Source organism: Crotalus tigris, unplaced genomic scaffold (genome assembly GCF_016545835.1).
Source record: "Crotalus tigris isolate CLP2741 ecotype Arizona unplaced genomic scaffold, ASM1654583v1 scf7180000018867.1602434, whole genome shotgun sequence".
NCBI lineage: Eukaryota > Metazoa > Chordata > Lepidosauria > Squamata > Viperidae > Crotalus > Crotalus tigris.
In genome coordinates, this window is record NW_024097246.1 from 43,360 (window position 1) to 59,013 (window position 15,654).

The window sequence follows — 15,654 nt, forward strand, 5'->3', positions numbered from 1 at the left end:
TCAGCAGCTGGGGCAACAGATAACTCTGTCTAATAAACATTGGCAGAATCTAGGTTCAAGCTGTCCTACACTTAGAAGTTGGGCAAGACTATCAATCTGACTATCTTTCTGTCTGAATACCAGTGAGCTACACTTTACCCTGTCTGAGATGCCTCGTAGAGTTGCCGTGGGGATTAAATGGGAGTGTGCCCCTGAAAGATTGCTTATTTATTTATTTAAAGCATGCATATAGCCGCTCGTCTTCCAACCAATTCTGGACGGCTCCCAATAAGATGTCAAAACAACATAGAAAATCATATAATCATAAAATTCAACAGAATAACAGTGTTGGAAGGGATCTTGGAGGTCTTCTAGTCCAGGCGTTGGGCACTTTAAGACTTGTGGACTTCAACTCCCAGAATTCCTCAAGATGTACAGATGATGCTGCGGGGCACGGACAGAGAGTGTGGCCACCATGATGCTGCTGGGCCACCGTGGCGGGCCCTTGAGGTGGTGGGTGGCCCTGCAGGCAGGTAGAGGCAGGGGCGAGGTGGAGCAGGGCGAGGCGATTTTTGGGCACTCGGTCTCTAAAAGGTTTGCCATCACTGGTGTAAGGCATTAAGAGACCAATTGAAATGCACAAGATGATTTTATTTTATTTTCTGAAGTAATTCTTTGTTGCCAAACAAAAGCACCCATTGTTTTGTAGATAACTCAGCCCAAAATAAACCTATTTGGGGTGGGCGATGGTTGCTCTGAATCTTTCCTGGAGAGATTGGTTGATCTTATTCCCAGGTCCTGCAGCTGTTTCTCTAAGGATGATTCCCGTCAATATCCCAGTATTTAGCACTGTTTGGGTAGATCCAGCTACTTTGTTGCTCAGGATGTTCATACGCAGGAAATAGGTGGAAACTTCCTGAATGTTGGTTGGTTGCACAGTACATTTCCTGTTTGCATTGCTGGCGTGATAAGGTTCCTATTTTTGTTCTTTTCAGGTGATTTGCTGTGAAGGAAATGCAGGCTTCTATGAAGTAGGCTGTATCTCTACTCCTTTGGATGGTATGATCCATCTCCCTCCATTGCATTATTTTCAAGGAAAAGGACTTTTAGATGAATTAATTCGCTATTGATAACAGATTAACCTATCTATTAAGTGTATTTTATGTCCTGGAATTGAACTAAACCAGGGATTCTCCCAAAACGATTGCAAGAAAAATTGAAATTCTAAAATGTTTCTGGGATTGAGCCAAATTGTGGGATATGTTTTCCATTCATATCCTGTGCTAGAATGCAGAAAGATTTTCTCTGCTAGTTCCTTTTAAATTGCTGGATCTTTTCCTTTCTAGCGTAGTCTGCTGTTAGACGGTCCAGCAGACAGTCTCCTTTCATTTTGCACTTACAAAATCCATTTTTAATCTGGAAAAGCGGATGGTGTCTGGATGGCATCTTAGAAGCAGGGCTATGAAAATTAAGTCACTGGGAGAAATAGCCCCCAGCCAGACAGGTAGTTGGGTTGCTGCAGAGCTTTAATTACCGTGTTTCCCCAAAAATAAGATCCAGTCGGAAAATAAGCCCTAGCATGATTTTTCAGGACGCTTGTAATATAAGCCCCATCCCCAAAATAAGCCCCAGTTAAGATTGTCAGCCAGATGGACGCATTTAGTACCGTATTTCCCCGAAAATAAGACCTAACCGGAAAATAAGCCCTAATGCGTCTTGTGGAGCAAAAATTAATATAATTTTCGGGGGAAACACAGTACATACTTGCATGGTCAACCATGTGTTTTATACGATGAGCTCCTGTCTGGATTTCCTGAACTGAAGTAAGGGAGTGATGGAGACATGTTCTATCACAGCAGTCCCCATCCTTTGCTACTTAGCGCCCTGGCTGGGGGGGAAGGAAACCGGGCTGTGCGATCAGCAGGCAAGTGTGTGCACGCGCAGCTCAGCTCACACAAGCGGTGGGCCAGCGCACACCTGCATGCACACACAGCTCGACTGCAAGTTGAGATATGTGTACATGCGCACCAGCCTGCCACTCAAGCAAATCGAGTTGCACACACTTTGTGCATGCACGCCAGCCTGCCAGTCGCACAGCTGAGTTGCAAATAGGCCACAGCCCAGTAATGGGCAACTGCCCAAGAGTTGGGAACCCCTGTTCCATCATGCCTTTCTGGGCGGGGAGTCCCTAAATCATGTTCAGCGCAAATCTTCATACAGTACTTTGGAAGTTACAGGTAATCCTTGCTTAATGAGCAGTCTCTTAGCAATCATTCAAAGTTACAACAGACCTCCCATGAGCTACTTACAACCCAGCTGCAGAGTTCCAGTGATTGCATTTGGGGCGCTTGGCAACCAGCTCACATTAACGGCTGTTTGCAGCATCCTGCAGTCATGTGACTGTGATTTTTCTCCATTTACTTCCCATTTCTGGCAAAAAAAAAAAAGGGCCATTGAAGAAAACAGGCTTGCATCACAACTGCGGTTTTAGCTTAACAACCACTGCAACAAAAGTTGTAAAATCAGGCCTGGTCACAACATGCTGATCCGCTTAATGACTGCCACAATTTATGACCATAATTCCAGACTCGATTATGGTCATAAGTCAAGGACTGTCTCTATAGTTGCAAAATCATTATAGCTGCTTTAGGAACAGGTAGAGTTGATGTGTAAGGATCCTGCTTTTTTTTTTTTTTAACCCTAGATGGCTCCTTTTCTTCTTCATCTCCTGCTTGAGCAGGGGGTTGGACTAGAAGATCTCCAAGGTTCTTTCCAGCTCCATTCTGATTGATTGATGGTTCTTTTTTTTTCTTTTTTTTTGTGGCTGATCTTTTCTTTCCAGCTGATTTTTTTCCTTCTGTCTTATAGCTGGATATTCTGTGCTGGGATGGAATCATCCTGGGTTTGCAGGCAGCACGGTAAGTTATTCTGAGATTTATCTCAGATTATTTTTGAGTTCTCCAGTAACTAGTCTCTTAAGAAATCTGATCTAGACCTGTCCATTCAGTAACATATTGGCTGTATTGCAGACCAATGAGCTAATAAACCAAACCAATTCATATGTAAAAGTATTATTTGCTAGGCTGAAACAATGGTCTTTTTTGAAAGCCTTTAAAAGAAGGAAGCAGGTAGAGTCCTGCTATTTACATGAAGTAAATGTGAGTTTCCCATTGCTGTCTGTTCTGCCCTGAATATTTTTTGCTTCCTCTTTGAAGAAGCTTAATAATAGTAATTGTTGATCTCTAATTGGAAAACCCAAGAATACTTATCTTTAGAGAGATTTACTCGGGCTTATAGAGGACAAGAAAGATTGAGAGCCCTTAAATACTAAATGCTAAAATCCAGGGAAATGAAATCAAGCATTTTTATTTGAGAAATTTAGAAACCTACAGTATATAACGTAGAAGAAGGGGTCAACCTGTTCTCCAAAACACCTGAGGGCAGGATAAGAAGCAATAAATGGAAACTAATCAAGGAGAGAATCATCCTAGAACTAAGGAGAAATTCCTGACAGTGAGAACAATAAATCAGCGAAACAACTTGCCTCCAGAAGTTGTGAATACTCCAACACTGGAAGTTTTCAAGAAGAGACTGGACAGCCATTTGTCTGAAAGGATGTAGGGCTTCCTGCCTGAGCAGGGGGTTGGACTAGATGACCTCCAAGGTCCCTTCCAACTCTGTTATTCTGTTATAATGCCCAATATTTATTCTTTGTCCTTCTACAGAAGAGGACCTGATCAAATTATTTCAGTGGTTTACATATAGCTAGAAATAATGTTTTCCCTCATTTGGGGCATGCACACAGACATTGTGGAAAATGTTACCCTTTTTTTCCTAGAGTACGGCTATGCAGTAGCATTATCCTGTTCCTACGTGTGGATTTATGTCCTAATTTTTGTAAGGGCAAAAATGGGTAGGCTGAGAATGACAAGCAAGGTTTTGAGGAAGGGATTTTCATAGAAAAGAAAAGAAAAAAAGGAAGAAGAGAGGAAAATCCTAGTCCAGTGATGGCGAACCTTTTAGAGACCGAGGGCCCAAACTGCAACCCAAAACCCACTTATTTATCATCGGGTGCCAGGTGGGCATGGCCCACTGGGTGGGCGTGGCTGTGGTGGTCATGGCAGACTGGGTGGGTGTGGCCAAGGTGGGCATGATCACCTCGATGTTGCTCGTGGGGAGGGATGCCTGTGGGGGCCGGGCAGGGTTGGGGAGATCCAGGGGGTCTCTGGCAGGTGGGGCGGTGGGCAGTAGGCTCGTCCTTCGGGGTGAGGCGAGACAGGGGCCGGGGCGGCTGCTGCCTGACACCATTGGCCCCTGCACACAGAGGCCAGCGAGCGCGTGGTGCTGGCATGCATCCAGCCATGTGGGACCTCAGCAAGTTAGCGGGCAGCTGGTTGAAGAGGGACGGTTGCCATCTCCGGGGCATGGCATACATGCCCACAGAGAGGGCTCTGAGTGCTGCCTCTGGCACGTGTGCCATAGGTTCGCCACCACTGTCCTAGTCTTTTCCCTCAGGCATAGTCTCCCTACTCCCAGCAGCTTTGTGTTAATTGTTTTCCCCACGTATCTCCAGGGAGTGCCACTGCCACAGAATGAGGCCAACGCCATGGATGTGGTGATGCAATACGCCATCCACCGTTTGGGCTTCCTTCCTGAAGACATTATCCTCTATGCCTGGTCCATTGGGGGCTTCACAGGTATCACCTAAAATGGCTGAGAAGGAACTAGGAACTCCTAGCAGAAGGGAGATGTTGGAAAGAGGGAGGCAGTATTTCGCAACCTTGGCAACTTTAAGATATGTGGACTTGAACTCCCAGAATTCCCCTGCCAGCATTCTGGGAGTTGAAGTCTACACATTAAAGTTGCCAGTGTTGAGAAACACTGGAGGGAGAGTATTGACAAACCAGAGTGGGATAGATGTAGAGAATTGTCAACAGTTGGGATTAGGTGGAACAAGTTGTATCTTTCTTGGACAGACTACCTAGTGGTTCTTGTAAGCCTTAGGTACAGCCCCAAGCCCCTCAGACATTGCCACCATGTTGTCATTTTAGTAAACGAAAAGGAGTAAAATAATAGACTGTGGGGGGATAATATTAACAGTGATTAATTTAATACAGATTTCATTCAACTTTGATTTGTATTTAAATGATTGTTTCATTCTATCTCAACCCCTTTCTCAGTCTTAGCCTCCCTTTATTTGTCTGTCATCCTTACAAGGGTAGACTAGACTATGTGTTTGTTGCCTTGACAACAGATCTTCCCTCTCTCTGTTGAAGTCATCTCGTCTATCTCTACAGCTGCACTGCTGTCCTTCATGTGAAACCCCAAGGCCAAGTGTGGCTTTCAGCCTGAACTAAAGTTAGACACCTTGGATTTTAGGAGGTGCCCACCTTGGGGCATACAGAATTTGCATTGCCAAGTTCACGTATCTGGAAAAGGATTTGGTGCCCTAGATGAAATATCCAAACAGAATCCTTTCCTATAGTAATCATGCTCAACCCACTGATTGCCCCTGTTATGTATTAATGGAAACAAAGTTCGTCATACTTGGTGGCCCTGTAATGAACATAAAGAGATTAGAGTTTGAAATGATGCAATTTTGAGGGGACATGAGATCAATTCGAGGCGGAACAATTGAAGTATTTGGGAGGAAGCTGACAGTGGGGTAGGAGCGGGTGATTTTAAAGCAGCGGGTGGCAATCTATAACATTCCAGATGATTCTGGACTACAGTATCTGATTCTCTCTCTTAGAAACATTTTAGTGGTAAGAAAGGCAGGTAGAGGAGCACAGATGTCCTACTTGTTTATGATTTCATGATTTGCCTGTTTGGGTTCCATCTCTCCCTAAATAATGAATTTTTCTTCCTCCTTGCACCCAACAGCCACTTGGGCAGCCATGTTTTACCCTGATGTCAGTGCCATCATCCTGGATGCCTCCTTTGATGACCTCGTGCCGCTCGCTCTCAAGGTCATGCCGGAAAGCTGGAGTAAGGGGAAGAACAAGAAATGGACCCTTCTTTAGGGTCCAATGGTTTCACCGGTTTTGAATCTGTTTCCCAGACTTTTAAATGGTTCAGTCCATGAGACAGTTAAAAAAAAAACTTGGTCGATAAGAGCTGAACCAACTTCTTCCTTTTAACCACTAAGTTAGTTCTCTTTCCCCCGGGTGGACTGTGTTTCATTCCCTTCCCTTGTCATCTTGGGAGTGTTTTATTATCCTGTCACTTTGATATCAGCTTGTAGGTTGAAATTCCAGTTTTACAACGTTGCTATCAATCAGTGTATTATGTTGTAGATGTCATGGAGCTATGAAATCCCCAGCCCTGAGTAGCTGCTATGTTTAGAAATGGCTTAGTTTGGACTTCTTTCATTTCTTTCTTTTCCTGTCTTCTGCTTTAACCACGATGGAGGTTGGTGGATGTGTAAACGTCACTGCTCGGCCTTGTTTCTCGTTTGTGTGTTTCACAACTGGTGTCGGTTAGATTCTCGACAGGATTTTCCCTTCGATGGCAACGGCCACTGAGATATACAGTGTTCTTGTAATATTTGTTTACAAATGTACAGATTGAGCAGATAAGCATTCAGCCAGGGAGTCCAGAATCGTGAACTGCCAAGTTAAGGCTGCATGTTCGTTTAGGGCAGGGCTGGCTCAGGAATTCTGGGAGTTAAAGTCCACGAGTCATAAAAGAGCCAAGATTGCCTTCCCCTGGTTTAGGGGTAAGGCCCACTGACTTAAAAGGAACTTGATGGAAGACAGACAACATCTGTTATTTTTACAGATTGTTCTGTCTCCTTCCATGCCCTCTATACAAACTGCCAGAGAGTCATTGTGATGTGGTCATGGTGCAGATGATAGGATAGGACCAAGGACTTATCTTACTGGATGACTTTGGGCCACTGCTCACTCTTAGCCCAGCCAGATTCACAGAGTGGTGGTTGCACAGATTAAATTGGGGGAGGGCAGGGTGCAAGTGTCTGCCATCTTGGGCTAAGGAGAGAGATCTTACTAGACCTGTAAATGTTGCAAACTTTCACCTACCGTTGTTTTAACTGGTGGTGTCAGGGTTTGGACCTGAGGCTACCTACCTACAATTTCTGTGCTCTTCTGCTGAATGGTGGCATCTTTTGTGCGAGGACATAGTCAGGATTATCCTTCAGGCAAGTAATCCTCAACTTAACAACCATTTGTTTAGTGACTATTCAAAGATACAATGGCACTGAAAAAGCGACTTATGATCAATATTAGACTTGTAAGCCGCGAGAATCACTGAGTTGCGCAACTCTAAAAATTGAGTGAATAACTCAATTAAAACCAATAAATCCTCACATTTATCACTGTCGCAGCATCCCCTTGATCACGTGATCACGTGGCAACCAGCATATATTTACGATAGTTGAAGTGTCCCAGGGTCATGTGATTGCCATTTGCAACCTTCCCAACTGGCTTCCAACAAGTAATCAATTGGAGGAGCTGGGTTCATTTACCAACCACGTGATTCACCTAAGTACTGCAGTGATTCACTTAACAACTGTGGTAAAAATGTTGTAAAATAGGGTATGGCTCACTTAGCAATGGAAATTTTGATCCCAGTTGTGGTCATAAGCCAGGGACTAGCTGTATTTGTGCCAGCCCTTTGCATCCATGAGTTAATGCAGATAGTCCCTGACTTACGACCACAATTGAGCCCAAAATTTCTGTTAAGTGAGACATTTGTTACGTGAGTTTTTTTACGAACTTTCTTGCCACAATTGTTAAGTGAATCACTGCAGTTGATAAGTTAGTAACCCAGTTGTTAAGGGAATCTGGTTTCTGTATTGACTTTGCTTGTCGCAAAAGGTGATCAATGACTCTGGGACACTGCAATGGTCATAAACACGAGTCAGTTGCCAAGCCTCTGAATTTTGATCACGTGATCATGGGGAGGCTGCAAAGATCGTAATTGTGAAAAACAGTCATAAGTTGCATTTTTCAGTGCCATTGTAACTTTGAACGGTCACTAAACAAACTGTTGTAAGTCGAGGACTACCTGTATACTGGGGCTGCATACAGACTTTTTGTTGGTGTTTGTCAAGATCCATTGTGGAAAGCATTGTTAGAACAAGGGTCTTCAAACTCGGCTCTTTTATGACTCACGGACTTCAACTCCCAGAATTCCTCAGCCAGCGTGCCTGGCTGAGGAATTCTGGGAGTTGAAGTCCATGAGTCCATAAAATGGCCGAGTTTGAGGACCCCTGGTGTAGAAGCTTTTGCATCCCTTGTCTGCGAGATCCTTACAAAATCCATTATTTCAAAATGATTAAGCTGATTAGCTGGAGACGGTGGAGAGCAATTTATTTTAAAAGCTGTGTGAAATTGGTTTGGGTTAGAGACTTACTTGCTGGGCAGAAAGGTGATATAATGTTCTCCTCTTTGTTCCACAGGAAGCTTGGTCACCCGGACAGTCAGACAGCACTTAAACCTGAACAACGCGGAGCAGCTCTGCAGGTAGGCCCCTCAGAGGAGGAAACACCCACGGAGCGAAGCCATTGCCAAAAGAAGGTCAGAAGATGCCAGCCCTTTTCTGGCTAATTTTTAAAGTCAAAATATCCTCTGGTTATTTTGGACCACCACTCCAGCCAATGGCCAGTGGCCAGATTGCCCAAAACATCTGGCCAGAAGCAGGTTTCCCCGCCTTTGTTTTAACCCATTGGGGCATTGCTTTTGTTGCCTATCAGCAGCAAGTGGAAGTGAAGATTAGCCATTAATTTCATCATAGCAAAGATTCAGTTCTGGACTTGTGGACTTCAATTAATTAATTTTATTATAGCAAAGATTTAGTTCTGGACTTGTGGACTTTAACTCCCAGAATTCCTGAGCCAGCCATGGCTGGCTCAGGAATTCTGGGAGTTGAAGTCCACAAGTCATAAAAGGGCCATCATTCCCTACCCCTCATCTACAAGATGCCAGGCAAAGAAAGACTTTCTATAGTGGGTTCTGTGGAGAATGCAGAATTGAAGAGATCAGAACATTATTATTATTATTATCATCATCATCATCGCATCCTGCGACGATACCTATAATACCATCAAACATCCACATCTGCCTATCCCAGGTCCTGGGTAAGGACTCAATAGGTAGACAAAATGCCAAATCCAGTCTGAACATCTGGCTGACTATGCGATGATCCATCAATAATAATAATAAAAAAAGAACAATTCCAGGCAATAACACAAATATATATACCCACTAGTCAGAAGGGGCGTCGACCATCCTAGCCAAAAGTTTGGGCAAAGAGTCAGGTCTTCAAATCCCTTCCAGATATCTGTAGGGTGGCAATCAGGAGGACCCATTTCAGAAGGCAGGTAGATGGAGGGGGGGGACAACAACAATAACAATAATAATAATAATGTTGGAAGGGATCTTGGAGGTCATCGAGTCCAACCCCCTGCTCAGGCAGGAAATCCTATACCATTTCGGACAAATGGTGTCCAGTCTCTTCTTAAAAACTTCCAGTGTTGGAGCATTTACTGCTTCTGGAGGCAGGTTGTTCCACTGGTTAATTGTCCTAACTGTCAGGAAGTTTCTCCTTAGTTCTAGGTTGCTTCTCTCCTTGGTTAGTTTCCATCTGTTGCTTCTTGTCCTGCCTTCAGGTGCTTTGGAGAATAGCTTGACTCCCTCTTCTTTGTGGCAGCCCCTGAGATATCGGAACACTGCTATCATGTCCCCCCTTGTCCTTCTCTTCGTTAAACTAGACATACCCAATTTCAGCAGCCGTTCCTTATATGTTTTAGCCTCCAGCCCCCTAATCATCTTTGTTGCTCTTCCCTGTACTCTTTCTAGAGTCTCAACATCTTTTTTGCATCGTGGTGACCAAAACTGGATGCAGTATTCCAAGTGTGGCCTTACCAAGGCATTGTAAAGTGGTATTAACACTTCGCGTGATCTTGATTCTATCCCTCTGTTAATGCAGCCTAGCACTGTGTTGGCTTTTTTGGCAGCTGCAGCACACGGCTGGCTCATATTTAAATGATTGTCCACTAGGACTCCGAGATCCCTCTCACAGTTACTACTATTGAGCAAGATACCCCCTATACTATAACTGTACATTTGATTTTTCTTGCCTAAATGTAGAACCTTGCTTTTTTCACTATTGAATTTAATTTTGTTAGATAGTGCCCAGTGTTCAAGTCTGTCTTCTTACCATGAAAAGTTCTTCCTTGTTGCCCTTTTGACTTTTCAGCTTCTGATATTTACCATTCTTCCAAGCGGCGAGTTTCCCCCTTAAAATTCCCTCCTTGAAACCCTTTGAAGCAAAATACAGGTAGACCTCAACTTACAACAGTTCATTTAGTGACCGTTCCAAGTTACAACGGCACTGAAAAAATTGTGACTTATGACCGCTTTTCACAGTTACAACCTTTCCAGCATCCCCATGATCATGCGATTAAAATTCAGATGCTTGGCTACTGGTTCATATTTGTGACCGTTGCTGTGCCCCACGGTCATGTGATCCCATTTTGCAACCTTTCTGACAAGCAGAGTCAATGGGGAAGCCAGATTCAGTTGAGAACCGGTTTACTATCTTACCATTTGCAGTGATTCACTTAATAACTGTGGCAAGAAAGGTCATAAAATGAGGCAAAACTCACAACAAACGTCTCACTTAACAACAGAAAGTTTGGTTCAATTGCGGTCAAAAGTCGAGGACTAGCTGTATTTTTGCAGAACCCCCTGTATTGTCCCTTTGCTCTTCCCTTCCAAGTATGCTAAAATGAAACAGGTAATTCTCCATTTTGTCTGAAGCAAGCAACTGTCAGTTTTCAAGCAGGTTAGTCAGAAATTAAAACTTCTGGCTTAGAACGGGGTGATATGGCGTTGATAGGCAACAATAACGGGGACATGGAAAGATCCCCCTCAGGCGTTGCCTGGGCAACAGTGATGTCACCGGCTAATCCTTTCAACCCGGAAGTGCCTTGGTAGCTGCTTCCGACATGAATGTAGAAGTAGAACAATGTTCGTAGCAAGTTCATATGAAATGTCCTGGCTTACCTCTATATTAAAACAAGTCTCCCTGTGTCCTCCTCTTCAGGTATCAGGGTCCCGTGTTGCTGGTCCGCAGAACCAAAGATGAGATCATCACCACCACGTGAGTAAAATAGAAACCAAGGAAAATTGCCCAGATGTCCACCCAGCCTGGCCAACTTGGTTGGGGCAGTAAATAAACATAGCTTTCATGTAATAGTAGCCCTTTGGAGTAGGGAAGATCCATGGCATTAACTCTCCTTTTTTTCTGACCTTCTAGGGTTCCAGAAGATATAATGTCTAACAGAGGGAATGACTTACTGCTGAAGTTATTACAGCACAGGTAAATAGAAAACAGATAGAGAACCACTTACTGCTGAAGTTATTACAGCACAGGTAAATAGAAAATAGATAGAGAACCAAACGTTCCCAATTAATAACTCCGATTATATTGCATTTCATCTGCCAGATTTTTCCTAGCAAAATCAGTTTTCGGGAATAGGCGACATTTTCATGTGTTTTCCACCCCATGTGTCAGGAAAACACACTTGTCAGTTTTCAGCAAGAATGCCACTAAAATCCAATGCTTGAGGTTGAAGAATCCAGAGGCCACAAAAATATTAGTTGACCACTTTGAGGAAAGGTTTATAAATACAGGTAGTCCTCGATTTGTGACCACCATTGAGGCCAACATTTCTGTGGTTAAATGAGACATTAGTTAAGTGAGTTTGGCCTTCCTTGCCCCCATTTGTTAAGTGAATCACTACAGTTTTTAAGTTAGTAACCCGGTTGTTATGTGAATCTGGCTTCCCCATTGACTTTTGCTTGTCAGAAGGTCACAAAAGTTGATCACATGACCCCCCCGAGGCATTGCAAGTGTCATAAATATGAGTCGGTTGCCAAGCATCTGAATTTTGATCACGTGACCATGGCGATGCTGTAAAGGTCATGTGAAAAATGATCATGTCAAATTTTTCAGGGCCTTGTAACTTTGAACGGTCACTAAACGAACTGTTGTAAGTCGAGGACTACCTGTAGATTTTTGTCTGGGTTGGAAGTTGACGGGATTTTATCTCAACAACTGCTACCTGCCCTAGGTATCCCAAAATCATGACTGAAGAAGGCATCAGAATTGTCCGGGAATGGTTGGAAGCTTCTACACCCATGGAAGAAGGTAACATGGTTAAAACCTAAACCCCCAGATGGGTGACATGATGAGGCTTGTCTTGATAGGTCCAGAGTTGTTGTAGGTTTGGATGATTCATATTAACCACCTTGTGAAGGAATTCTTGGTCCCAACACAAGATAGTTTCAGGAACAGGCATTGGTTACTCAACGGAAAGGGTTAGAAATGTTAGAAGAAGATCCATCCCAAAGATGAACGGCAGAATTAAAATTGGAATGTTGCTATGATGCTACCCAAATAAAACCTCTAATGCATGCAAGAGAACTGCAAGACATCTTCCCAAAATATATCTCCAGATGCAGCTCTGTAGAATGTTTTAATGGTTGGTTTTATTCTATGATGTCCAGAGTCACTTTGTGTGGGATGGAGGGGTATATGTGTGGATGGATGGATGGATGGATGGATGGATGGATGGATGGATGGACGGATGGACGGACAAAAGAGCCGAGGTGGCGCAGCAGTTAGAGTGCAGTACTGCAGGCCACTTTAGCTGACTGTGTTCAGCAGGTCAGCGGTTCAAATCTCACCGGCTCAAGGTTGACTCAGCCTTCCATCCTTCCGGGGTAGGTAAAATGAGGACCCAGATTGTTGGGGGCAATGTAAATATATATATATACACATTGCTTACTGGTGTACACCGCTTAGAGAGTGCTTGCACTTAAAGCGGTATATAAGTCTCATACATAAATAAATAAATGAAGGAAGGAAGGAAGGAAGGAAGGAAGGAAGGAAGGAAGGAAGGAAGGAAGGAAGGAAAGGAGATGGGAAAGAGGAAAGGAAAGGAAAGGAAAGGAAAGGAAAGGAAAGGAAAGGAAAGGAAGCCCTTGCAATCAGAGCAGTGCCCCCCCCTTTGCATCTCCCTGCCATTCAAGCCACAGGGGGCACTACTCAGACCAACTTCTTGTCATTGCAGCCTCTATTTATAGCCGCTATGAAGTAGAAGATGACTGGTGTTTGTCTGTACTGAAGTCGTACCAAGCCGAAGACAATGATGAATTTCCCTGGTCTGTTGGTGAGTTCAGCACAAGAAGCACAAAGATCAGAAAACTAGGCGTGCCATGAAACCAGCTCATGGAATTGCCACAAATCAGTCTTGTCTTGGTTGGAGGAAATCTTAAGAATGTGCAACCCAGGTTGGCCAATTGAATTTGAAGAGAGGAAACATTGGCCAATAATGTTGGCCCTGGCTTACTGGCACGGGAATTAGCTAGTGATATACTGCACTCCCACAACTACTTTTAACTGAGTAGACCAATAATGATTACTGCATTTCAAACCAGACCAGCCAATGGGGAAAATTGAATTTGTGGAACTATCATCTGATTGGTGTGGATACCCAATCAGCAAGGTCAAGTATTTATTGCTTTGACTGTACTGTAATGCAGTGGTCTGCAACTATTCCAGCCCCGCCCAGTTGGGGGAGTGGAGTGAGCGGCAGGTGCAGGCACGCGCATGCCTTCCGTGCAAATGAAGCAGCGTAAGCCACAGGCACTTGCGTTCATGTGCAAAGCTCCACTCGTACAAGCGGAGGTGACTTATGCTCACACAGGAGAGCAAGCACCCTCCGCTCGCGCGAGTGGAGCTTCACACACACACGTTTGCCCATTTATCTCATGGCCCAGTTTTGAACAGGCTGCGTCCTGATAGTGGGCCACAGCCCCAAGGTTGGGGACCCTTGCTGTAATATATCTTAGAAGTGAACCCCTGCAACATGATTTAGCAATCCTCAACTGTCTTTGGACCTCTTAGGAACACAGGAGAGGTGGCAATAAAAACAGTTTTGTCCACTGAATAGGAAGACGGAGTGTCTGCAGAGTGTGGTGAAAAAAGAGTCAAGTTGGTAACTATGATCTAAGTTAGCTCGGTGGCTATGATGTTGTGATCAAAGTTCTACCATTTTTGTGGGCATTGATGGTCACCAACTTGGCTTTGGACTTTAATCAGCATTTTTAAACCCAAATTGATTGAACAGAGGTTCTGTTGCATCTTGCCTCCCTGTTAGTACCTTCTCAGCCCACCTCATTATTGTTTTCAAATCAGGTGAAGATATGACCCTAGATGGGAGACGACAACTTGCACTATTCCTGGTGAGTTCTCCTACCCTGCACTCACATATTCTGCTCCCCACATTCCCGTCGTTCCAGCATATCACCCCTCTTTCATCCACCATTTCCCTGTCCAACCAGGTAGGTTTCACAAGACTGCTGTAACGCCCTTAGGATTGACTCCATTTTGTGCATGCACATGCTCAGCAACAAGTTCAGCCAAGTATTTGGAGGCACTCCCATCCAGAAATACCGGAATCATCCTGAGGAAAAGGGAATACAGGTAGTCCTCGACTTACAACCACAATTGAGCCCCAAATTTCAGGTGCTAAGCGAGACATTTGTTAAGTACCCCTGGCCCCATTTTACGAACTTTTCTTGCCACCATTGTTAAGTGAATCACTGCAACTCTGTAAGTTAAGTGAATCTGGCTCCCCCCATTGACTTTGCTTGTCAAAAGGTTGTAAAAGGGGACTCTGCATCCATCCTAAATATGAGCCAAGCATCTGAGTTTTGATCACGTGACCATGGAGCTACTGCAATGGTCATAAGTGTGAAAAACAGTCCTAAGTCACTTCAGTGCCATTGTAACTTTGAACAGCCACTAAATGAACTGTTTGTAAGTCTAGGACTGCCTGTATTGACAATCTGACAGTAATTGACAATCTGTTTCTTCCAAGTTCAGTACATTAGCTCCACAGTATGCTCAACCCATTCTCGTCCTGATGATGGCATTATGGACAAGAAAACGTACTGGGCCCATCCGATCAGTGGCAATTGTTGCTATTTTTCCGGTGTATTTAAAGGCTTTATTTTATGGTCCCATTAAAGCAGGGGTCTTCAAACCTGGCCCTTTTATGACTTGTGGACTTCAACTCCCAGAATTCCTCAGCCAGGGTGCCTGTCTGAGGAATTTTGGGAGTTGAAGTCCACAAGTCATAAAAGAGCCAGGTTTGAAGACTTCTGCATTAAAAAAAGGCAATTTGATGGCTACTTTTCAGGCCTTGGAGAGCAAAGATGGCCCAGAAGCTACCAGTTGGGTTCTCCCAATGTAACTTTTTTTTTTTTTTCATTCCACAGGCACGGAAGCACCTGCAAAATTTTGAAGCGACACACTGCACTCCACTTCCACCCCAAGAATTTCATCTTCCATGGAACTTATAACATTCTCCACCACCCTCACCATCCCCGCCGTCACCACCTCCCATGCTTCTCCTGCACTCATGGCTTCTGGTTCTGACATCCCTTCCGCCTCTACCTTTCCTGTGCGTGCATACACATTTGTGTGTGTGTGTGTATGCGTCAGCAGCAGCCATCACTGTCCCTCCCCTATGCTGTAAATCTGCTTCTCTGCCCTGTAATATTGATCATCTGGCCACCAACCCTCACATCTTGTCGTAAGGGTTCACAATAAAGATGGTATTTTTTATATTTCCTGACT

General features: G+C 44.2%; 1 protein-coding gene across 5 annotated transcripts in view; it reads left to right on the forward strand.

The window, feature by feature from the left end:
• ABHD16A (abhydrolase domain containing 16A, phospholipase) overlaps positions 1-15,644 on the forward strand; it is a 42,205-nt gene extending 26,561 nt beyond the window's left edge. For all 5 annotated transcript variants that reach the window (XM_039357112.1, XM_039357116.1, XM_039357114.1 and 2 more), the window contains 11 exons: positions 975-1,038; positions 2,848-2,897; positions 4,553-4,676; positions 5,863-5,967; positions 8,402-8,465; positions 11,050-11,106; positions 11,263-11,325; positions 12,080-12,156; positions 13,082-13,180; positions 14,209-14,255; positions 15,294-15,644. In XM_039357112.1, coding sequence (XP_039213046.1) covers positions 975-1,038; positions 2,848-2,897; positions 4,553-4,676; positions 5,863-5,967; positions 8,402-8,465; positions 11,050-11,106; positions 11,263-11,325; positions 12,080-12,156; positions 13,082-13,180; positions 14,209-14,255; positions 15,294-15,377 — 834 coding nt within the window. In that variant the 3' untranslated portion in view covers positions 15,378-15,644. The remainder of the gene's footprint in view (positions 1-974; positions 1,039-2,847; positions 2,898-4,552; positions 4,677-5,862; positions 5,968-8,401; positions 8,466-11,049; positions 11,107-11,262; positions 11,326-12,079; positions 12,157-13,081; positions 13,181-14,208; positions 14,256-15,293) is intronic.
• The last annotated feature ends 10 nt before the right edge of the window (positions 15,645-15,654 follow it).